This window comes from Mytilus galloprovincialis, chromosome 12, assembly GCF_965363235.1.
Source record: "Mytilus galloprovincialis chromosome 12, xbMytGall1.hap1.1, whole genome shotgun sequence".
In the NCBI taxonomy this organism is placed as follows: Eukaryota; Metazoa; Mollusca; class Bivalvia; order Mytilida; family Mytilidae; genus Mytilus; species Mytilus galloprovincialis.
In genome coordinates, this window is record NC_134849.1 from 59,852,887 (window position 1) to 59,879,911 (window position 27,025).

General features: G+C 31.8%; 1 protein-coding gene and 1 long non-coding RNA gene across 3 annotated transcripts in view; both read right to left on the reverse strand.

Moving 5' to 3' along the window:
* The window catches only part of LOC143054433 (ficolin-2-like), a 218,519-nt gene extending 196,640 nt beyond the window's left edge, over positions 1-21,879 (reverse strand). The window contains exons 1-3 of one of the 2 annotated variants that reach the window (XM_076227437.1): positions 21,794-21,873; positions 20,517-20,588; positions 14,009-14,156 (exon numbers count right to left, since the gene is read on the reverse strand). In XM_076227437.1, the coding sequence (XP_076083552.1) occupies positions 14,009-14,096 (88 nt within the window). In that variant the 5' untranslated portion in view covers positions 14,097-14,156; positions 20,517-20,588; positions 21,794-21,873. Of the gene's footprint in view, positions 1-14,008; positions 14,157-20,516; positions 20,589-21,793 lie in introns of both variants that reach the window. The other variant, XM_076227440.1, reaches the window with a different exon arrangement.
* On the reverse strand, positions 164-3,270 carry LOC143055644 (uncharacterized). Its single transcript, XR_012972111.1, has 3 exons — positions 3,139-3,270; positions 2,054-2,450; positions 164-955 (listed from the first exon to the last, which is right to left on the reverse strand). It is a non-coding gene; the product is annotated as an uncharacterized LOC143055644 (long non-coding RNA).
* Positions 21,880-27,025: the final 5,146 nt, after the last annotated feature.

Consider the following 27,025-nt stretch of genomic DNA (forward strand, 5'->3'; position numbering starts at 1 on the left):
ATAAATAAAAATACTACACTGTGAAATATATACAATACTTCTACATAGAAGTATCTCTTGTTTTCTTTTCAACATAAACATTATAAACAATAACAGAATACTACATTTAAAATGTGTTTTAAAATATAAACCAATTTTAACATGGTTTTAAACATGTGTTCCCGCATGACTCTCTTTCTTTTGAGATCCACTTAATATCCACGTCACTGTACACCCTTTCCGAAATATTTCGAACAAAAGTAAAATAAAGGTGTTGTTTTTTATTAGTTGACTTATCATAATCAGAGCAGTCAGTATAAAGAAAATTTAGGTGTTTAGTCCTTCTAAATAAAACGTAAACACGTGACTTATATCCTTATCAGAATATATTCAATCATATAGTAATTATCAAAGTGTCATCATCGATTGACATGGTTGATTTGTTGTGTATATATCTAATATGTGCCATTCTATATTGTATACTGTTTATACATACGATTAATTCAGCTTAAACAATAATCAAATCTAACAGAATACCTGATGACTCAGTTTTCAATGCTTCAAGATTTCTTGTTTTATTATTGTTGTTAGCTTATCTTCCAGTTACAAGTATTACATCCAAATTCATATAGTCTACGGTGTAACATAACTGAACCAATATTTGATTGTCTCGTTTCAGTATTAGCCGTTGTTCCATATTACTTCACCCCTCACTACCACACAGGAACTTACTATTTCAGAAGGAAAATTGCAAATAGTCATTTTTTCTATACTCAAGCTGCACATAAAGTCAAAAATATTAAATTCAATTTGACTTCAACGTTCTTAAGTTATTAGCAATTGTTATATTGCTCCAGTATGACTTGATAGCCTCTGCAACTTGTGTTGTATGTATTTTAAAGACACATCAAAGGAATGCTTCATTCTATCATTATATACAGAAATGACTCTGCTTTGACTTACTCATTGGTACAGTCTGAAAAATATAAATAAATCAAGAGTTTAAACGTTAGATGAGTAACGACAAAACATAGTCGAAATTACAATTAGCTTTTTAACTAACTTCCAACTTTTATCCTGTTTTTGAAAATAAGGCATATTGTTATTTTCCCTCAAAGCACAAAAAAGGAACTGTGATATTGTAAATAAAGGTAACAATGGAAAGACTTTTTGAAAATGGCCTTTCCAAATAAAGTTCAAGGGAAATTGGTCTAGCATCTTATGAATTGTGAATAGGATTCGAAAGATTCGGAAATAAATAATTTTCAATTTGCTCGCAAGGAAACTTTGTCTGTGTGACAAACAAAAGAGATAGGCGTAAAAATGTGAATGAACATCGAGTCTAAACAAACGCGTTCTCATATAATAAAAAGAAAACAGGCTGACATATTTTAAACTTAATTTGGTTTTCCTTTTCATCCATGTAATGAAAGTATGAGTTTCTTATGAAATTCATTTCTTCAAAAGTTTAAACCAAAATCAAATTTTAAAAATAGAATAAAGCCAAAATAAGCTATTAACATGTTATTTTTATTAAATTTTGTATTAATGCATACCTTTTGATCAAACATATCAATGGTGAAATAATGTCAAAAAAATATAATTGTGAATAGCTTTAGATTAACGTGATTTAGTATTGAATATATCAACCGTTAATATGTTATTTTGATTAGATCTTCTTTCGCATTCCTACTCCTGTGACACCTAAATGAGCTCTTTGATGATTTTCCATTTAAAGAAACTTAATAACAAACAAAAAAGATTAAGGTGTTCAGTAATACAGTATATAAAGTAATTGTGTTATGAAACATTGATACATACGCCATTACATATTGTTATATACTAAGCTATCTAAAAAATTCTGAAAATTTTATACAACCCAACGTTAATACGTTTGTCCATAATTAAAGTCAATGTCTATTTAGATCATTACAATATATGGTTTAAACTGATTATCATTTTCTTAATTTAACTCTCAGAAATATTACTTTTGCCTAACATAAAGCTGATAGTTTATAGTTCGAAACAATCTTACTTTCTAACATTATGTCAGTGTCTTTATATCTATGCATACCTGTCCATTCTATATGTGCCGTGTTCCAGTAAATCCCTTTGTATGATTCACAATCACATTCTATTGCACACTTATAAATTGCACTGTCTGAATCTACAATTTTATTGGTACTTATTTTGAATACCATTCTGTCAAGATTGGATCCTACGTGTGAACTCCTATTTCGCAAGTCTGTGCAAGGAAACCAGTGTGGCTTATAACTTTGTCTAAAACGACGGATATGTGGAACGTCGTAAAATGACCCATTTATTTGCTTTGATAACTTTATAACATATGTCGTTTTCACTTTTACTTTGTCTATATGGCATAACATTAAACAATGGTTTCTTTTAGAAACGTGATTTTAACGTCTTCATTTTGAACGCCTTCGACGCTTTGACAGTTACATTCTCCTTTTCTAAACAACATAAAAAGGAAAAGGTTATAGCAAAACGCTGAGATAGCAGCAGATACTTGTACAATTCATCAATAATTAACAACGTAAAAGAGAGCATGCCAATATGATTTAAATGTCAACAGTGAATGAAGGTGCACAATGCAAATTTTGTTTTATGTCATAACCCACACAATTGAGCTTTATAAGTTTTTCCAGCTTTCCATTTTTAATTTTTGTGAGGAGATTTTGTTTCCAGATATTTTGTATATGCTATTGAACAGTTTATACACTTTTAAAACTAACACCGTTTAACCGAACAATTTTCCTCGTTAGAGTTATCTCCCTTTACCCTTTTATACCTTTTTTTTGCTTTTCGTTTGCAAAAGTTTCAAAAACCAACCAAATTATTCTTCCAAACTGCTTATTACATCCTCGGGTTGTCAAAACAAATTTTGACCAAAGCGATCCGTATATGCATGAGAGTTATTTCTCGTTATGTTTTTGGTTCAATAAGTACTAGGGACCTAGGGTTCTTTTGGTTTGACGTCTTTGGTCGACCAAAATTAACATGAGTTCAAGGTCATATTTGAAAATTTCTTTTTTGACTATTTTTTTGTTTCCTAAGAAATCGTATAAGATATCAACAGCATAATAATCCAATAGAGAATTTTAAATCAATATTGTATTCTAACATATATTCACAACTTACCTATGCATGATATGTTAAATAAATACAGACGCCGTAACAAGAGTTGCATTTCGACGATGTACTTATATAATTATGTAGATGAATAATAAATATAAGTCATCTTACTTTCGGTAAGTAGTGGACATTTTGAATTACATCGAATCTAAATATGAACAATGAATCACTTATCATACATGTTATATTTTCTTGATCTGCTATCTTATCAGGCCTTTAAAAAAGATCCTGTAGTATTTATATAGTTATCAAAGTCAAAATATGTCATTTGAATTTATTGATCTGGCTGCGTTGATTGTTTATTTTCAATTCATAATAGAAACAATCATGGCCTATGTATCCTGCATTGCGTCATCGAAGTGGTATAGACCTCAATAACGTTAAATACAATTATCAAGGAAATTTGTTGCAACTTTAATAGATTTTTTTATTATCAGAAGACAAAATTTACAGCAAAATTTCAGAAACTATATCTTTGTTTCATAACAACTTCCGTATATAACTGATAAATGAATGAAATAAAGTTTTAGTTAGTAATTAGATAAAAAGAAATCGTCAATGTCTATTATAACTCAATAAGAGATGAACTTACTTACTTTGCAATATTTTGCAAGATACTAGTTGGACATACAAAATCATAGATTGAAAATAATTGGCAACGTCATGGTTTAAAAAAAAACAATTGAAAAAAACAGTCAAATAGTTGAACACAAGACACAACATAGATTTCTAAAGACTAAACAAACCGAACCCACCCGGAAACTTGGGGTAATACCAGAGGTCCTCCGGAAAGGTCAATAGAACCGGCTCCACATGTGGCACCCGTTGTGTTGCTCATCTAACAGTGTTGAAACAGTCTAAAGCAACAACGAAATACATTTTCGATACGTGTTTTACTAATCAATAGCTTTGTCAAATTGTTACAAAAAAAAAATTAAAAAACAATTATTATATCGTTAAATACAATTTGTTATCCAATTGACTGTTTAATGTATTTGAGTTTTAAATTTTGCTATTTGATCAGGGACTTTCCGAATTTTCCTTTGAGTTGTATGTTTATTTTATTTTTTTATTTGATTTTTATTATATCAAAAATAATAAATGACTTTGATAAAACTATATGCGACAAATTTCTCATTTATACATTCATATGTCTATATTAATTTTTCACTAATTAAGCTTTATCCCGTATTGCAGTTCTTTTTTTCATAATTTGTCTATTTTTATTTTCAAGTTTCAGTCTATTATAGCTACTAGACAAAAACATATTCATACATCATTTCAGGAGGTAAACCTATGTTAAGGAAAATAACTCTTAAAATTATCAGTACGTTGCGTCAGCCATTTGCATGTATTCTAAGCGTTCATGATATATAGTTTATTTCCAATCTGTTTATGGTTTTTGTTAAATATACATCGATGAATCTTGGATTTTACTAACGCATATCTGAATTAGAGCGTTATTTCCCTACCGATCTTAATGGCAATAACATTTATTCAGAGTTGACTGAAATTTCGACCAAAAACGTTTTTACCATGTCTTGCTTATCATTAATGTGATTGGGTTTTTATTCTATCTAAAAATTAAAGTCTTAAAGATGATATCGTCATTTAAGGGCCAGAAAAGCCAAAACATGTCGACCAACAATAAAAGTATTTTTAGACTTATTTATATATTTTGTATTACTTAATATATATCTATGATTGTTTTTACTATGACAGGCAACAATAAATTGTTTGACATTTGTCATTTTGGTGCCTTTTATAGCTTACTACGTGGTATGGGCTTTGCTCATTGCTGAGGGCCGTACAGTAACCTATAGTTATTTTCTGTATCATAAGCTTTTTTTAGTAGAATTGTCTCACTGGCAAACATACCAAATCTTCTTTTTTATAAACAAACTTAGATTTTTTTTGAAAGGGTAATAATATGATAAAATTTAAAATGGAAATTCGGAATGTGTCAAATAGAGCAGAAATCAACAGGAGGCCACCAATGAGTCTTAAACACAGCGAGAAAATCCCGCATTTGAAGATAGGCTTCAGCTGAACTCTAAACAAAATGTATACTAGTTCAGTAAAAATACACGTCACCCTAAGTCTAAACTTATAAATTAACAAAACTTAAAATACATAGAAGACATACAAAGGCTCCTATCTTTGGTCAGGTCCACAAAGAGGCAGAGTTACACATATGTGGTAAGAAATCAACCATTCTCCTATACCTCTTACCAAAGTAGAATAAACAAACACTTAGCAATCCACACAGTAAAACTCAGTTCGAAAGATGATCGAATTAATGTCACATTCAAGCTGTCATATTACTGCACAGCTAGAGTAAATATAGGGAATAAGGGATTCCTCTGTCAAACTGAGACGGACAGTTTTCTCCATTTCTGGTCCTATTAAACATTTTCCGTATATCCCATGTACAACACATATTTAACACTTAACAATAGCTATAGTTTAAATAACTACTGAACAAAAACCAATTGTTCAAATAGACTCCATAAAGAAACATATTATTAAGGACACATATATTGAACATTTAAATGTATCTATCATACGTGTGTAAAATACACACATTGTATCAGGGATTAATTAAATGGGAGGTTTGTATGTTGATAAAACCAATGTTGAAAAGAAAAGATACCAACGGGAACCTCTAAAGCAAAGAAAATCATTACATATATACAACACCAATGCAAAAAAATAAAAAAAAAAAACATCAAAAACATCAAAAACAAAGAGGGACATAAGACACGAGAGGGACAGTCAAACTCATAAATTCAAAAATAAAAAGGCAGCGCCATGGCTAAAAATGAAAATTTAAAGCAGATAAACAAAAGTACACATGACACAACATATGAAACTAGAGAATAAGAAGCACGAACCCCACCAAAAATTTGGGGCGATCTAAGGTCCTCCGGAAGGGTAAACAGATCCTGCTCCACATTTGGCACCCGTCGTGTTCCTCATGTTATAGCGAATCCGGTAAATAGTCTAATTCGGTAAGTTACACTCATGAAAGGGAAGGGAATTGTAGTTACGACGTAAGGAACATATCCGATATCATCTGTGAAATAGTTATTCCATAACGGTCAACCAACTCGTGATGGCGTCCATGAAATTTACGAAGGGATGATTTCAACTTCACCATTTGGAACTCTTGGTTTAATAGCTTTCTTGTGAGCAACAACCCTCTTTTAAGAAAATCTAGATATGAAATACAAGCACGGGAATATCGTATCGATTAAGAGATATATACCCCGTATGCAGGTGCTGCTGGAATGTTGATAATTATAAATGGACAGTTCACAATTGGAAAGCTGAAATCATCTCTTTTGTCGTAAAGTTTTGTTTTCAACCGACCCTTATTGTAAATTTCTAGATGTAAGTCATGATATGAGGCCGATTTAACTGTATCTGTTGTATTCTTTATCTCAAGTTCGATTGGATAGATGAGTTCAATATAGTCACCAAGTTTGAATTATTAAGTGAGAGAACATTATCACAAAATATCACACTGTATAACAACTATAGAATAGCCAACACACTACTAAGAATTTATACAGCGTACTAAAACCCAGTTAGTTATAATGATTTGATCCAATATGTAAGCAATCAATGTTTAGGACATTGAGCACTTTATAATTTTTTACATTTAGTTAGCAGGGGAGGGGGAATACAGTACAAACACTAATAACATGTATTGCTGAATATAGAATAATGATTAACATTTTGATTGACAAATTAAAAGTATGAAAAGTTGCTTACAATACATAGGCACTGTCTAGTTTATACTAATATTTGTTTAAATTTAATTTTTATAATTTGGTTTTAACTTAAAGCCAATTGTTTGTCCTCTGTGTCTTGCGATTCGTTTTTCATTTCTAAATTTCCGACCTCATGTTTTTGTAAAAGTACGTTGCGCGTGCTTTCTACTTTTACTAAAGTCGTTGTCACTTCCACACGGAGTGCTTCAGTGCTATCGGTTTTGGTGTGTATACCCAAGGCTGTCAATTTTAACGCTTCCATCTTCCTTCTCCTTAACAGTTATTCCACTTTTTATGCAGTTGATATCTGTTGTAGCCATAATTATAGTTTGGCTAGGTCCAGGTAATACAGGTGGTGTCCCAACTTTCCTCTCCCCATTTAGTGTAACGTTACTTTGATCTTTTATACAGATGATAGATATCACTGGCTGCACTTGTTTCTTTTTGCAACATTTACAGTCTTCCACGTAATCTTTTAAAAACAAGATGTAAGCAATAGGTGTCAATACAGCTGAAGTTATTGCACATGCCGTGTCTAGCACAATCAGGCCTGATACACAATCGAGATCTCCCTGTAACTTTGCTGTTATATACACGGAAAACGTAAGTAAAAGTATGTCGAACAAAACTGCAACATGTTTGAAAAGGTACGAAATTATCATAATTCCTCTGTATGTAAAAGTTTTGATTTTCGGCAATAGGCATAATACAAAATAGAAAACTGCCATAACCACTAAAAGCGAAATCAAACACCAAAATAAATCTTTCGAAGGAGAATCTGTCCTCGTATAATCCTCATGTGCGAGATTTATCCATATAAATTCAAAAAGACTCGAAAAGTAATGTACACAAATCCGTATTTGCATGAACCAATGTAAAATTTTAGTTTCTCTTTGCTCAAATTCTTCAATGTCATCGTCCACAAAGCATTTAAAACACAATTTCTCCAAAATATGAACAAGGAATAAAATTAAATCGATTGGAATAAATCTTGCCGTACCCATGATATATTTAGTCGCGAGTGTGTATGTTTAACGTTATTACAAACACAAATTAAGTGATAGTTGACAAAATGTTTAAATTTTTTGTATAGGCATATTTATGTATTGATCAATTTTATCTTATTTTGCATTCATCTAAAGTATACACATTACATCAGATATAGTTTGAAACATAAGCATGTTTAACAATTTATATTTCAAAAGAAGTGTAAAGAGTCGTGATCAGTATTAGGTTTTGTGCAATATGAATAACTATTTAGCATTTAATTACGTATGCATTGTATATAAAATAACTTTACAGAAACTCTTTTTGGCAGGAGCTATTGGATAATTCACAAATTTTAAACCAGGATGTAAAAGATTCAAGGTCCACAGTCGCATATGTATGTTATCTATGTCGGAACTATAATGATGGATACTGTGGATTTATTATTATTATTCATTCGTTTGATGTGTTTGCGTCCTTGATTTTGCCCTTTGACTATTTTTGAATTTTTTTCGAAGTTCGGTATTTTTTTTATAATATTTATTCTAACATGACGTCCTTCAAACGCTTTGAGAACACACCCGTGGAAAAATATGAATATATTGCATTGGCTGTTCCGATCGTACTCCCACGTCATATGTTTTTTTATGAATGAAGTACCCGACGTCATAGAATGATGTCGTAATAATTTGAGCATTTTACGGGAAAATGCACGCTTCTAATACCGAAAATCATCACAACAAGGAAACGTAAACAATCGGTCAGGGTAAAATATTTGTCATAACGGGCCAACCCGTGGTAAAATCACGATATATTCAAGCCCCATGAATTATTTCTTAATTTCTTTTTCATAAAGGTGAACAAAAAATTCAAATGTTCAACGAATTACATTACTTCTTTATGTTTTGTATGCAGAGATGGCGAACCCAAGAAATTAAATATCCACAATAATGCAAGTTTCCACCAACAACGAAAACTGATGCTCACGAAAAAAAAGGAATTCGCATTAAACGCTGGAATAATTCATGATTGTTTCAGAACCTTTAAAAGTTCATTTAAATATCTGATATCTGAATATAATTTTTCAAATAACAAAAATTATTTAAATTTGTTATTAGAGTTTTTCTGTTAACAAATAGTCAATAAACGAAGATAATTAGAAGAAAAGGAACACATTTGAATAACAGTTACCATAAAAAAAAAAAGAAGAAAAAAAACACGTTACGAATTTCATGCGACCTTACGCTTTTACTGTGGTTTCGATCGATGCAATTATAATTTGAAGCCAAGATATTTTGAAATGTATAAGCTTTTAAATAGAAACCCGCTTTAAGATAAGGAAAACAACAAATTTATAAGCAGTTGAATGTCTGCATTTAGTGTTTCACTTACAAGAAACGACTCAATAAGATGTTAAATACACATTTCCGATAAACAAAAGTCCTCACAGTTTTGCACCTTATAACAAAAAATTGCGTAACAAACACAAATGCATGACCGAAATCAGGAAGATAAATAAATGTCTGTTTCACTAGAGAAACGTCCTGTTATTCCTTTCATACATAAATATGCAAAACAAAACCTACGAAATGACAGTCTAATTATATTTCACGAAAAAACTATTGAACTAAACAGCACGAACCTTAAAACAAATAGGGATGTGGGGTTCTCCGGAATAGTAATCAAATCTATCTGTACTAGTGGCATCTGTTGTTGACGAATAGATCAAATTAAGTTGGTGTGTCGATCTCATCCATTTATATATATCGCACTATATGTTATTTAAATGATACTAGTACCAAAAAATCAGATGATGCTGGTCCGTATATTTACTTATCTATGTATAGTAGTTATAGAAATCTTCTTATATAGTAGTTATAGAAATCTTCCAACGTTTCTGCACACTTTTATAACACAAATATTTGTTCACTTTGAAAAGATATATCTACTATGACAAAGTTTTCATTATTTCACAGTAGTTTTGCAATTTTGGACAAAACATGCAAAACACAAACAGAATTCAAAAACAAGAAGAAAGATATTCAAGCCCATAAGTTGAAAGTAAACTGACAACGCAATGGCAAAAAAAAATAGGAACAGCAGAATGCAAACACAATACTGAATATTAAAGCCGAAGAAAAACGAGCCCCCACCAAAATGGAGGCTAATTGAGCTTAGTGGTACACATTCTTTACAATGTATGTCACTTTAAAAGTAATATTGTAGAGGCAGTACAAATTAAGTTTTTAGTTTCATTAGAATTACGATACATATCATCATACAATTTCAATCTTTCAATTTTACGTATCCTCGTAATCATCATGGTGACCTTTTTAAGAGAGTAGAAACTGTTTTTCCAATAATACCAGTGCACAGATGTTACATTTCCGTTAAATCCTGCTACATAGGGTCCATTTAAATTGGAGTAAACACAAGCGGCATACCACCATGCACCATGTTCAGACTGAGCACAATTAAAACCATTATCTCTGTTCTTGGTAACAAAGCTGAAATGGTTTCCTTCGTTCAAAGTGTCACCTGAGAATACTTAATCTTAAAACCTATACAATTCATAAAAGCTAGAATAAATGTTTTCTGATTGAAATATGCAAACCGAGTATGTGAATATGTATGTAAACAGTTCTGCGTACTCAAAGGAAACATGGGTATACGGAAATGATAGGGTGAAAAAGTTTAGAGGTTAAAACACAAAGAAGTATCAAATAGCAATACTCGGACTGGTTTTTTTACACATTGAGAATATTTAGTTTCTTTCTTCAATTAAGAATTGAATGCTTCTTTTTGTAACTTCATTGGGGTGTAAAAGCGTTGACCGAAGTACATTTTGTATGAAGCGCGGAAGCGCTTTATTCTAAAAATGTGCGCACGGTCAACGCTTTTACAACCCTATGAAGTTACAAAAAGAAGCATTCAATACTTATAATTACATTTTTTAGCTAGGGTCATGAAAACACGGATTTTATAATGTTTTTATTCAATTCACCTGTGCACTTTATTGTAGGACCTCGTGTTATCATGAATGAAAAGTTTTCTTGAGTAATGCAATTGCTTATGGAATAACACGTGATGTGCAGTTAGCCAATCAGAATAACGTATTATAATGAAACATACATCAAATGTAATTATAAAGAAATACAAAATAACGTTTGTCTGTAGTGCCATGCTAAATTTTGTGTTCTTGTCTTTCGTATTGCTGATGTGCTTTGTCTGTATGCATTTAAGTTTTCTTTGTTGGCATATTTTTTCTGTTTTTATAGTTATCAAGTTTATAACACAAAATTGAATGATGTACCCCTATTTTTGAAATGTTTACCTATTATGTCCAATTATTTTGTTCACACATCGTTGTCAATACAAGGAAATTGTATGCGACTGTCATACAAGTAAGAGGTTTAGCTAGCTATAAAACAAGGTTTAATCAACCATTTTCAATATACAAAATTGCCTGTTCCAAGTCAGGAATATGTTGTTATCGATTCGTTTAAAGTGTTTGAGCATTTGATGTTGTTTAGAATTTTTCTCCCAAATCGATCCTTTTGTTATTTGATATATTTTTTCAGTGCTGATATTCTACTGATTTAATTGCATACCTACACCAGAGAAGCCTGAAACTGTGAGTTGATAATTTTCCAATTCATCTCCGATAAGGAAAATGGAATAATTAGCATACACAAATTTGGCGTCGAAATCTTCCATGTAAATAGACAGTTGGTGACCGGCAAATGATGAAATTTGGTGAATAGCATCGTTTCCTAAAACAAATTTAATGTATCATATATCATTGTATAACCTTCAACTAGAGAGTTTTAATAAAGTTATTTTACAAATAATTCGTCTGATGAATTTTAATAAATACTGCTTATTCGTATGTTTGTTTCAGAACAGTAGTCATTATTTGCCAATTGCCATTTAATTTATAATACAGAATAAAATGTACCAGCTACATGTGTGATCCAAAACAGATATCTATTTCGTTCGATATTCAATGAGAAAATACCGAAAAGTTATTTACATAGATAAAATATATTTGTTGGTTCAACAATGAAAACAGGTTACGATCTGATATATTGACCTATAAATTAATGACATATAAGGGTCATTATATCAACAACAACAAACAATAGGATACATACCCAGCCAATATTCGCCTGCAGGGTCACCAAAGCCTTGCTTGTAAGCATCCCAACTTCTATAGAAATCCACAAAACCATTCAATCTTTTCTGTATAACCTTGATCCGGAAGTTCAAATAAGCTTTCAAGTGTTTATATATAGATTTTATGAATACAAATATATTTTTCTGATATTTTTTTTTTTCTCAATCATTGATCTTGTTGCCTCAATATTGTCCTATGTTGTTGATCTAAAAGCATTAAAGATCCTGGGCTACTTTTTTTCTATTTCCCGTAAGAAGCAACAATCAAAGATAGAGTATATGTATATATTCTGTAAAAGGTTATATGCATAGTCTTGTAATAAATGTATTTTGGTCTTCATTTATAAATCTTTGAACAAATTACTCTTTAAAATGACGTAAATTGACAGTGGAATTATAATCTACTAATGCTCATCAACATTTCTACTCTTATTTCATACCAACCAATAACGGTTTTTTATTACATAGTTATGTTTTAGTCGAATCGGATATATTAACAGTTTGTTGAGCATATTCATAGTAAAAATTAATTGACAAACTTACTGTCCACTTCTCAGTTTTTGTCATAATACAAAATACTCTAACAGGAGTATATGAATCGGGATATATAGTATACACACCGCTTTTTATATTGATAATATCCTCACATTCTCTAAGCACACGTTTGACTGTAGAAATAAAATAGTTAGTTAAAGTCACACTTTATTCAGCCGAACTTATTAGAAAATAACTACGATATATATATATTTGCGAAAGCAAATTTACAGATCTAACATTGTTGGGTTCATGTTTAGACGAGTTGTATATACATTATGTACACAGCCATGTATCACCATCATTGATGGCGATCCGATGGATAAATCTGTTGTAGAGTTGCCACTGACTCAGACGTACTTATAAATATAATTATTTTCTGTGACTGTATATTACATTAATTTGTAGGATCCTTTACTATAGATAATTTAGCTGATCTGTAACAATAACATCTTCATGCCTTATATATCATGTACTTTAGTACGCCGCTAGAGTAAAACTGACGAGGAAAGGTAACACACGGCCAGCGAAAGCTCTTTTTTTGAGAGCCCAGGTGGTCGTGTGGTCTAGCGGGACGGCTGCAGTGCAGGCGATTTGGTGTCACGATGTCACAGTAGCATGGGTTCGAATCCCGGCGAGGGAAGAACCAAAAATTTGCGAAAGCAAATTTACAGATCTAACATTGTTGGGTTGATGTTTAGACGAGTTGTACAGGCGCGGATCCAGAGGGGGGGGTTCCGGGGGTTGGAACCCCCCCTTTTTTTTTGGACGATCAATGCATTTGAATGGGGACATGTAATTGGAACCCCCCTTTGTCCTGGGTTAGGAACCCCCCTTTTTTAAATGGCTGGATCCGCCCCTGTTGTATATATACATGGTGTGATTTGTTGTATGTCTCGTGTCTACCTCATCAAACATACATAACAATATTTGTCTGAGCTTTAAATTAGGACGAAAAGCCAGATTTGTCGAGATTGTCTACGTTTTGTAGAGACTGATAGTTAAATTTAACATATTTCGATAATGTACAAATATTGTTTTATCCTTAAACGCTTAAACGTTTAGTTTTTAATTCAAACTGTTGTCTTTGATTTTTATGATTCAAACGCCGTGATGATGACTGCAAAACTATTATAACTTATAAAGAAAAGACTTATTAAATCAATTCTGTGGTTTTAATTAGTTTTTCCTGATTGCAGGATAATATATATTCTTGCTTTTAAGATTACGTTTGATCTCGACCAGGCACAGTTGTTCTTTGACTATTTTGACTGTATTGTCTCGTACTTTTTTATGTGCTATTATAAATCTTTCGTCGCTTTTAATGTGTTTTGACTTGAATGAACCTGCAAACGTTTATATCAGGAACAAAATTCACTTATCAGATTTTTTATAGAACATACCAAAAGATACATTATGGTTTACAGCGATTTCACAAGGAGTATTCAGGTTACAAACATTTGTTGAGTTACAGCATCCTTGGCATACCATATGATGCCCTTCGGCAAGTCGTTTTCCTAGTGCAAAGGCTGGCTTTCTATTGGCGCAAAGCTAAGATAAAATGTTCAATATTTGAAATCAATGTTAAGTGGGGCGAAAGATATCAAAGGAGATTTTCCTAAATCGAAAACAAACTGACCATGCCATGGCTAAAAAAAAACAAAAAAAATGAGGGAAAGAAAAACAACAGTACACAAAACACAACATAGAAAACTAACAACTGAGCAACACGACCCCAACCAGAAATCACAGGTGATCCGGAAGGGTAAGTAGATCCTGCTCCATATGTTACATTCGTCGTGTTGATACTAAGATAGTTATTTGCTTGTGTATATCTGACATGTATGTTTCTGCTAGTTTTCATGTAACTATAAGTTTTACTTCAAATCTAAGGATAATACTTCCTCAAACAGAATTGACACTAGACAAAAACCATATATCAGGATATTTCCGCATATGTTTTTTTTTTTTTTCGATGTATGCTCATTTACTAGAGGCTCTGAAGAGCCTGTGTCGCTCAACTTGGTCTATGTGAATATTAAACAATGGACACAGATGGATTCATGACAAAATTGTGTTTTGGTGATGGTGATGTGTTTGTAGATCTTACTTTACTAAACATTCTTGCTGCTTACAATTATCTCTATCTATAACAGTACTTTCTGTGGAAAAATTTATTGAAAATCTTCAAATTTTAAGAAAATTGTTAAAAATTGACTATGAAGGGCAATAACTCCTTAGGGGGGTCAATTGACTATTTTGGTCATACTGACTTATTTTTAGTTCTTACTTTGCGGTACATTATTGCTGTTTACAGTTTATCTCTATCTATAATAATATTCAAGATAACAAAAAAACAGCAAAATGTCCTCAAAATTACCAATTCAGGGGCAGCAACCTACATGTAACAACCGATTATCCGATTCATCTGAAAATTCCCGGGCAGATAGATCGTGACCTGATCAACAATTTTACTTCCTGTCAGATTTGCTCTAAATGCTTTGGTTTTTGAGTTATAAGCCAAAAACTGCATTTTACCCCTATGTTCTATCTTTAGCCATGGCGGCCATCTTGGTTGGTTGGGCGGGTCACCGGACACATTTTTTCAATTAAATACCCCAATGATGATTATGGCCAAGGTTGGTTAAATTTGGCCCAGTAGTTTCAGAGGAGAAGATTTTTCTAAAAGATTACTAAGATTTACGAAAAATGGTTAAAAATTGACTATAAAGGGCAATAACTCCTAAAGTGGTCAACTCACCATTTTGGTCATGTTGACTTATTTGTAGATCTTACTTTGCTGAACATTATTGCTGTTTACAGTTTATCTCTAGCTATAATAATATTCAAGTTTATTTCCAAAAACAGCAAAATTTCCTTAAAATTACCATTTCAGAGGGCAGCAACCCAACAACGGAATGTCCGATTCATCTGAAAATTTCAGGGCAGATAGTTCTTGACCTGATGAACAATATTACTTCTGTCAGATTTGCTCTAAATGCTTTGGTTTTTGAGTTGTAAGCCAAAAACTGCATTTTACCCCTATGTTCTATTTTTAGTCATGGCGGCCATCTTGGTTGATTTGCCGGGTCACCGAACACATTTTTTAAACTAGATACCCCAATGATGATTGTGGCCAAGTTTGGTTAAATTTGGCCCAGTAGTTTCAGAGGAGAAGATTTTTGTAAAAGTTAACGCAGGACAACGGACGACGGACGACGACGACGACGGACGACGACGGACGCCGGACGCCAAGTGATGAGAAAAGCTCACTTGGCCTTTCGGCCAGGTGAGCTAAAAAGGAGACTTTGTTAAATATTTCGAGTTTTGCAGGCATTTAAAATGAATTTCATTTGACAGAAAAACATAATGCAATTGTTTAGCGTAAAAAATGTTCCATGCACATAGCAAAACTTTGACGAAAGTTAAAAACTCCTCATACACGATAGTACTGCTTTCTGTAATTGGTTTTATTTTAATTCCATTTTTTTTCCATGTTAGACTTAGACTCTTATTGTTCCTTATGAAGTCATATCTTACAATGCGCAACATGCACAATACATATATTTATATTGTTTTACTAATAGTGCGGTGACAGAAGTGTAAAAAGTTGTTTAGATCGCGAGTTTAATCTCCCCAAATAACACACGGCTAAAAATGGTCTTAACTTAAAGACAAATATGTCTTCTTTAGTTTTTGCCCTGTCGTCAGAATTTTGTACGGTCACATTTTTCTAAAAAGTCGTTTTTATGACTGGTAGTATATTGGAGAGTTTCAATCCCCCTTTTTCAAAATGAAAAAATGTGTATGTTTGCTTACATTTAATTGAAATAGTTTTTCCTGAAGCTATTCTTATATGTCAAAATATTCTATTCGGTATTTTATTTCCTTCTAATCAATAAAATTTGCGAAGTTTAGACTATTTAAGATTGAGGTAATTTTAATTGCAAATTCAGACTCAAACTTTAGTTTCTTCTTCATAGTATTAATAAAAAATATCCCACAATATTTTAAGCATACAGTATTTAATAAAACTAATAAGTGATAAAAATTTCGGAACCAAAATATGAAAAAAACCTTAAGAAATCAATGGAAAAAGAATGGAGTAAAAATCTTCAATTTCAACACGGAACTCAATCACTTGCCTTCCGTCACATTTTGTGTATTAGTCAATAATTTGCTCTCAAATGATATATGAAATAACTACCTTTTTCGCTATTATATACACATATTTTCAATTAAAGTGCACTGATATATGCCACATAATTTGTTTGTATATGTTTATATTCTATGTTTTTTCGTTATAAAACATCAAATATACTTTGTCAGAAAAGTCTTATTGTAAAATCAAAATAATTGACGGATAGTTTCAGTAAATATTCCGTGATATGCCAAGTCCTTTGCAACTTGCTCTATTAAGTCCAAAGAAAAGACAAAAGTCTTTAAATTTTATGCAGTGCATAATATGCCAAAAAAAAAAACTCGATTGAAATTTTGAGTCAATTTACCAGTTTAGGGAAGTCGATTTGTGTATCTGCATTGCATACAAGACTGGATGAGGTGAACATCAAAATGTTTCATGCCATATCTGTTAATTTGAAGAACTCCGTGCAGGAAGTTTATCATCGTTCATACTACAAAACTTAAACAAGTAAACATATGTGTTCCCTCTTTTAGAAGCTTCTAGTCTGATATTTAATGACGACATACAATTATCTGACTGTTAATTGTCCCTCAGTTTCGGAATTTGTACACGTTCTAGAATGCAGTCGTTCAACTGGAGTGCTTGTATATTTTGTTGCAACAAAACATTTTAGAAAGATAAAAAATTATTCAAGTTTGAATCAGATGAGAGTATTACAAATGTTTCATCCATGTCAGATAAAGTTAAAGTTGAAATAGTTTCCCGTCCATCTTTTAAACTTCAAGCACTCAGTCATTTTGGTTGCATTACAAATTATTTGCTAAAAACGAAATAAAAAAAATCCAAACCCGTGGAAGCAGATATCTCAGAACACGATACTACTTTTACTAATTTTATTTTGGCTATTGACAACGATTTATTGGTCATTCCTCATGACACCGTTACTTGATAAATATAGATCATTTCTTCCGGTTGATTCTAATTTAAAATAATCTACATGTAAAATGCAGTCTAAACTCATTCATTTCTATAGAAATTCAGTTGTCAAACAACTTTAACAAGTTCAAGGCAAATATAACGTAATATTTAGTAGCAAAATAACTATTTATGATGCCATATAAGCTTCTAGTCAATTGAAAACTGACCTCAAAATCTCAATGTCAACTGTAATAGATACAAATAACGGACAGATATTTCATTCCGCTTCAAGTTTACTTAGAAAAAGACATCGAAACTCTAAAGAGACTACCCAACTTCGGATGAATTGTCTCTTCCTTCTTAATTCAGTCAATGCCTTCGTAGTTATTGCAATTTATTCTATGGTTACTCAATGAAACTGCATACAGCCAAGATTTTTCTCAGGAAATGGCAGCAGAGAAATTGTGGAAATGCAATTGTTGAGGCAATCGTTTTTGTTTTACTCCTTTTCATTTAGGATTGGCTTTACAAATGTACCATGAGTTTGGTTCAAAACACCTTGTTGAAACATTGAGTGCCAAAGGATTTTATGTTTCTTAAAGTAAAGTGCGACGCTATCTAATGTGTTGCCAACCATGAAATTGAGCGAATTCAAGATAGTGTGTACGTCTCGTATAATGTTTCCCCAGCATCTTTGCAGACAAGCATATTGATGTCATCACACCTTCCTAACCCCCTTTTAAATCTCTGTTAAATCTTGGATGAATTGATAGCCTAGGGATGGTTTGAAGCTGGTATTTTTTAGGAACAAATGTCTTTGGACTTCCTACAATATTTTGTCTGTACTTGTAAAGAAAAACTCAAAATAACGTGTTCGCTTTCAGCAGAACCTTTCATTTGCAGACCTGTTGCCATGAGTGAAATGTGTAGAAATATTAAAACACGTCTTGTGACGGTTGATGAAAATGAAGATGATGGAGATAACGGTTGATTTGGTATAAAGCTTGTTGAACTGGTACACATGGTTCAAGCCCCGAGGTTAGGGGAGTGTTGGCGTGCCCTTAAAAAAGTTAAACCCCGCCACTATCTGTATGTGTATGTTTCAAGTCACGAGACGGTACTGCAGTGTTTGTCGTTTGTTTCTCTATACTATATTTGTTTCTTTCTTATTTATTTTGTACATTAATCAGGTTAATCAGGCCGTTAGATTTTTGTTTGTTTTACATTATTCATTTCGGGAATTAAAGACTATGCAGTATGAATTTTACTCATTGTTGAAGCCCGTACGGTACCTATAATTTTTTATGTCTCATTTGGCCTCATTTGGAGAGTTGTCTCATTTGCAATCATATGACATCTTTTTTTTATATGGAATACTTTTGAAGTTTGTAGTACGTTGCAAGGGAAAAAAGGGGGGATATAGTTACAAAACCTATAATGTAATAGATATTAACCAGAGTTAAATACACAATTACAAAAGATAATACTATGGTAGCAGTAATAATTGTGAAAAAAAACCCAAAAGCAACGAGTAGTCTATAAAAAAACCTGAAGTATTCGCAAATTTAATATGAGGTCATATTTGACTGTAGTGTTCAATGGCTTTGGTTTGATACCTCACCCACTATGACAGTTTAAGTATTGTCCTGCATGACACTTGATTTTTACCTGAAATTGATATTTTTCATAAGGTTAAGGTGCTCTAAACATGTTATAGGTTGAAAACTTGATTTTTGAAGTTTTATTTATAAAACGTCGTTTTAGGAATTTTTTTGATAAAAAAATCTCAATGATTAAGGTTTATGTATAATAACAAACATTACTAAAGACAAAACAGTATCATTTGTATTTAGGTAGAGTTTAGAAATAGAAAAAAATGCCAAAATTGAAACCCTCGCAAATTTTCACAGATTTTTACATATGACCTTTGACCTCAATTTAAAAAAAATGTGACCATATCAAGTCCTGACGACAGGCATATTATTATAGTACACGATTTCCTCTTTCCAATGATATATTATGTAGGTGTGTGTTCGGTGGGGAGATTAAATTATAAAAAATCTGCCTTCAGTCACCGCACTATAAACCAAACCTGGTATTAAATATTATTGATTCTGTCTATGTACTGTTCTTTCAACCTTTTAATCATTCGAAACACTAAGCTTTTTTAACCCCAGTCATATCTGGCAGTGCTCTTCAACTGACTTATTAATTTGGCCTTATAACTGTTATGATTCGAGCGACACTGGTGAGTGTTGTGTAGAAGAAACGGATGCCTGGCCTACTACATGGTATCTTTCGCTAATTGTTTTTTATATCACTGTTTGTGTTTTGTAAACCCTCGATGGTTTTTAATTTGGACTACTGGTTCTTTCTGAATTATTCAATGTCAATTTCGTGTACAGTTAGAAATATCATAATCGAGAAAAGAACAATGAGTACAGTTAAGCAAATTTCATTTATTTAGAGTCAGCTCCCTTGGGTATAATATTCATCGGTAAGGAACTCCAGATTTTTCAAAGAAAAAGTACCATAAGGCGAATGTCAAGTAGTACATGTATCAACCTTTTGTTTATTAAAGAGGCGTATCTTTATTGAATTTAGCAATTAACTGTCATTAGTAGCAATACATGATACGTTGTTATCATGTTAACCCATTTATATGTTCTTAGTTTGCTACACGCCATTCATCATTTTAATATTTTTATATCGAATTAGCCATACATCATGCATGGTCATTGGAAGACAATATATATAAACTCAACATACATACCATTTACATGCCATACCAGTAATTACTGTAAATGTGAAAATGTATCAAAAATAAATAATTTTAACAAGATACAAACCTCCGGGTATGTGCAACCTAAATCAAATTGTTGAGCTCCAGACTCGGTTACATATTTATGGATGAAGCAAATCTGTTCAAAATATTTTAAAATATTCATTATGTGATTATTTGTTGTACATTAGATATATATTATTAAAAAAAATAGTAAAGGAAAAAGGTGTGTATATATAATTTTTAAAAACGAAAGAAATAACTGTAAGGTATTTTTATTTATGTACTATATAATTTGTAAATTGTCCTGGAATAATAATAGTTGGTATTAAATATACTTTTCAAACAACATTAGTATTCATACCTTATGATAAACAAAGCGGTTAGAATAACTTGATTTACTTTTGAAATGTTTTACTTTACTTTTCTATTGTGCATACTGCTCTTCGACGTCACCATTTCAATTTCGGTATTTGGTTTCAATCCTCACTGATGAGAAATATAATTTTGAAGTGCATATTGCTTATCTTCTGATTTTATTTCACATCATTCCGTCGGCGAGGTTTACTGTATAAGTAAGTAAGTAAGTAGATTGTTTATTATAGTGATTTGTGTAATTACTGTAATGTTTCAAGTAACATTGTTTATCATAATGTACGAGTATACATAAACACCCGTCCAATGGGTCTATAATTCACCTAAATATTAGGTATAGGTATGTGTATAGGTATATGCAGACAGTACTGTTTCAGATTAATCAAATCAACCAATAGGTTGACACAATTATTTACTCGTGTTTGGGGTTTTTTTTTATACATAAAACGGGTAAATAAACTAGATAAACAAATATTATAAATCATTCCTCTTGCCACCCGTGTGTGGTAAATATTTAAGCTTATTTATTTTTTTCGGTGTAAACTCTATCTACCTTCTTACAAATAGGAAAAAAAACATGTAATTTCTTGGTCATCTTGTGACCGGAAGTCAATTATATAGTAAGCCACTCTGTTTAAAACTGTATTGCTAATAATTCTAACAAAAGCCATAAAGAATTGTATTGTGCGAAGCGCAATTGCCCGGCACTTACATGCAGATGTACTTCTTCTTTGTGATAATTTATATTCGCAACGCCATAGAAAGGATTTAATTCATGTATGAACAATGTTTTGATTTGTAATGAGACTCAACATAGACTGCAATTAAGGGAACAGTAGTTTACCGATGTTCAAACATCATGATTTCCAAAAGGAGCGAGACTGGCAGCGTCGATAGGGTACACTTGGCAGCGTCACCTATGCTTTCATTAAAGAAAACAAGGCAAGTATATAACAGTAAAAACATAACCTCATCATTACGACACGTTTCTAAGTGAGTACACTGGTCTTTTCTTTCCACTCCACTACATGACAAACATATCGTACCAGCAACTTATAAAAAAACAAAATATATCAGTTTAGTTCGTAAACATTGAATATAGATTTATATTTGTAAACATCCAGACAGTGTTAAACGCGATATGTTTTAAAACAAAACACACAAAAAAGAAGAACGTCTGAATGGACGTCTATATTGATTTTAATAAATGCAGGATCAAAAAGGAGGACATAATCACTTGCTGATTTCATCCAATGATTTAGCGACACAAAACTCGCTGGGAAGAAACGTTGGTAATTGATATGATTTATGAGAGCAACAACCTCTAATAACCGGAGAGAGAGAGAGAGAGAGAGAGAGAGAGAGAGAGAGAGAGAGAGAGAATGAGAACCTTTGCATAATCTTTAGGATAACATAAAAAAATCTTATACAATTGGTACATACATTTTTATGGTTGTCTTACCGTCTGCATTCCGGTAGATATAGGGCGTAGATTTGTGCTTATACACCCCGCATGGACATATAGGCATCAGTTAATCGATGGTTTCTAATCAACTATCAGACAGTAAGTCCATGAATGCCCCTTATTCCATACCCCAGTAACTCTACCCTTAAAATTGATCTTATTTGCTTAAGGTGTTATAGTTTGTGATTAAGTTTCCTAATCGCTGTACCCAGTCCCAATTATTATCAATTTTTTCTTTCTTGAAAAACTATGATTTTCAATATTTTTTTAATTATATCTAGCATGACTTTTGATAGCCAGTACCATGTGTGCTAAATTTAGCTTTATTTGAATAGTTTAAATAAGAAAGTTAATTCAAGATAAAACCAACATCCAAAAATATAGTTTAAAAAAAAACGTGTGGTGGTCCTTTTTAACCCTAAAAACCTATAATTTATCATTATATATTGGAACTGATCGTGTCATCCTTATAAACAAGATATGAGTAGTTTGTACTAAAGTCTACTAGAAAGGAAACCATTACACCAAATAATTTATGATGTTTAATGCATTTTTTTTTAATATTTTTTTAACCCCAAAATACATTAGAGAAGAAAGATATATATATTACAAATAACCTTTTTATTTTAATGTGAGTTATTGATTGATTTCACTTGAAATAAAATCCTCGGACAACATCAAGAGAAATGGGTATAAGTTACATATAATTAATTTTAAATGATTTTTCTTCAAATCTTTTCAAAACGTTTTTGGGACAGACACATAGATAATGTGGGCGGAGGGGTACATGTATCTAATCTGGGACAGTAGTGTTAACAAAAATAAACTGCGAAAAACAGTTCCAATGGGCTCAACTCAAAGATAGGTTCGAGACACAAAAGTAAATAACATTAAAGTAGGAGAAACAAAGCACCGAAATAAGATAACTTGCTTTGCTAGTTCAAAGTCGAAGACAACTAAACAATTGATTTATGTTCTCTTCGACTAAAATCTGAATTGCCTTAGTTAGTGAGCCTATTTTTACATTATCAAAAGTCCAATATTACTTACTTGTAGATTTCAGCGTTGTTATATAAATCAACAGTAATATTAAATCTGAAAAACAAACATGTTGACATCGATATTTTATATAACAAACAATGCGATTATTCAATGCCACGAAAGATTTTTTTTCCAAAACCTGGAAACGAACAGCAACATTAACAAATCTTGGTTAAGACGAAAAAATACAAAGTTTTATTATAATGTCAATTGAATCAACCAATATATGATTTAGTTTAAACATATGTATTTATTGTGGATTGGGAAACAAGTTATTACAACTTATATTAATCCTTTTCCACTTTGCGGGTGTGAGTGCTGCCTTGCAGCGGCATATAAGCCTGCTCTTTTTCGACATCTACAATGGTGTCTTTTACGTGCAAGAGATATGACTCTCTCTCTCTCTCTCTCTCTCTCTCTCTCTCTCTCTCTCTCTCTCTCTCTCTCTCTGAATACGGGTGAGCCATTTATCGTCCTCTTCCGACGGAAGTTCATCGTTTCTCAAGACCATACTCGCAAATCGTGTCAAGAGAGAGCCGAAAATTCAGTCCCTAAAATTTTCTCCCCGGAACAGGGATCGAACAAGGAACCTTTGTGTTAGTAGTAAATATGATTTGCATATAATTCATTAATTCAATTCTTTAACTGGATTCCAAATTCATGAAGTTCTAGTTGAAACTCTAAAAACAACTGCGCACTAGCTACGAGATGTATAAAAAAATATAATGTATTATTTCTATTTGCTCAATCATTAATGAAATGCAAATAGTGAAATAATCATTCGCCTTTAGCAGCCAGTATGGTTCAATTTTGTCAAAATAAGCTAAAATATATTGATTATGAATTATTCACTTGCAAGGGAATAATTCGACCTCATTGAATCCGTATGCATGTGAACTTCAATTTAACCTCTTATCTTGAGATGGATAACACGTGAATTGTATGTGTAAAGTTCTTTAAAGGAAAAGAATGTCAACATGGAAAGTGAAACAAAGGTAAATCATTTGATTTACTGATTCGATCCACAAAAAAATCATTCTTATAAGGTAAACACGATCATAAACATTTATTTTTCATCTATGATAAAAAATTAAATAGACCTAGAAAAATACAACAGCACGAGTTGCTTAATCTATTCATATCTATCTTTATGTTTACATCGCTTATATGGTCATCGGATGACTTAAGGGGTAAACTGGATGGTTAATAAGATGGCGTATAGACAAAATACACACGAAACGAAGCTACGTATTTTCATGCGAGTGCCCTTTTTATTGTTTATTTTAGACTTTTAATAGTTAGAATAAATGTTTTAGATTGTTATAAATCAAATAGTAGACTTTAATTAAAATCGGTGAACATGAATTTGACAGTTAGTGCCCCTTTAATAGAAAATCAATCATAATAAACTTACACCATGTCTTTTTCTCATTATCTTCAATAGATTTTGCTCCCCCTAACAAAGAATGATTTAAACACTTTTTAAACGGAAAGGACCTACGGAGGATCTTATTGACATTTACAATGAAATGTAAACAGCAAAAATTATCAAAAATACATTATATCTGAAAGAGGCCACCTGCAATTACATTTGATGACTCATTAAGGCCTTATTGCCCTCTAAAAAAAACTTTTTTTTTAAATTTTATCGTGATTCTGTCTGCCGTTTCTTACACTTATCTGTATCGGTATCAACATTTATAGTTTTAGAGAATATAGGCATAAAAAATAAACCCGAGTTGTCTTTATCTTCCGATGTCTAACTCGTATGTAAAATCTACCAAAACTGTTTGTAATAGTCCTTTTTATCAGTTCACTTATGTGTGAAAATAGTTCCTTTTTTACTCAAAACAACATTAAACTGGAATATTTTCCAGCTTTGTCTCCAGTGTTTTGAGTCTGTTTCTTGAAAGTCAAACGGTCAGAATGTAATTTTTCAATTTCACTATATAGTATATCCTGTTTCATGAATATGCATTCGCATTTTTAAGGATTTTTGTTTGTTTTTTTGTAATAATATCTTAAACTTTCTTACCTTTCATTTTACATATAAAAGTTGATAGATTATATATATGTGACAACAGCATGTGTTTCGTGATTTAGCTTATCTGACTTTTAAAAGCAATGTCGATCAGGTAGTAAATGTCCTTGCTAACATTAACTTTCTATATCGTTTGTAAACCTCAACGGATTCATTAGGAAACAGTTTTAAATAAGAAAGAGATTAAGTAGTATACAACACTATTAAAATTTCTGAACAATAAATTTAGTTTCCGATATCGTTCCCAATTTATAAAAAGTATGAAATAACAGTGACAGTATGTCAAAGCCGTCTACCTTTTTCCAATATCGGTTACTGCACTTCTTATAAGCTTTTATATACACACACTTTACAACGACATCAGCTAGTAAAGAAGTCTTTTATAAAGGTCTTGTGGGGTTACAATATAAAATGCTAAATACACTATACTTTTATGCTTGAATGGTATTTATCTACATTTTATGTACTTGTGCAAACTCATCTTTGATCAATCCGGTATGAATTACATGTCGAATACCTATTGAATAGAAGAGAGAAAAATTGGCATACTGAATATAGTACAGAGAACATTTTTTTTTTAGAAAAACAAGCTTTTCAAAAGACTGTTATGAAATGATTGTATATATAAACAAATGAACTATTAAAACATGGAGAGAAATAATAGGTTTCCGTGTGCAAGTTTTCGCGATATAATATTGAAAATTTGGCAGGAAATGATTTTCATTAGATTTTTCATGCTTTTGATATTTTCCACTTTTCTCTTTCAAAAACGATGAAAAAATAAGGAGGATTGTATAAGATTTTTTCATATGGCTTTTATATAATAAGATTATGGAAAGATAAGTAGCGGTTAGTGGATTTTTTTTTTTTTATATAAAGGCAAAAGATAGATAAAACCTGAGGATTCCTTCAATCTTGCCAAAATTCAAAAACAAAATGATGAAACATTTTTAAGTTAAACATTTAAAAAATACAGATTTGATGGACACCACCAAACCCTTTTATATAATTGCCGTTTCATATTACAGTGAACCCTATATTTTTTTATTTAATATATGACAATAACGAAGACATGGATCAAAGAATAAATGTGAAAAATGAAAGATAAGGTGGAGGATAAAAGTGCAGATAAAGATTTTAAAGCTTTTGATAAAACCGATGCAACCATTTTTTATTTACGTCTTTGCATAAATCAGGAACATATAGATATTGACATGTATAGATCATATCTGGGAACAGGATATCTCATATATATGTTCCTGATAATATATGCAGTCTCCAGCCTTAATGCATTCATGCCCACTGCCCCACAACATGCACAACATTGTTCTTGTTTTTATCTCCAGTTAGTTTTGGTGGAATTCGTTATGCTCAGTCTTAAGTTTTTTTTCCCAGTGCTTTGTAGACTGTTATTGGTGCTGTACATGTTTTCATATTGTCATGCATTATCTCTCACTCAATGCTCGTTAACTTTGTACTTGTTTGGCTATATAACTATTTTGATCTGAGCGTCACTGATGAGTCTAATGGAGAAAAAATGCGCGTCTATCGTATTAATTTAGTTATAAGCCTTGTACCGTTAATATATGAATATTTGGTTTCTAGACATTAAATTTGCATACCAACAACAGTTGAAGCAGAGAAGCCAGTTGCA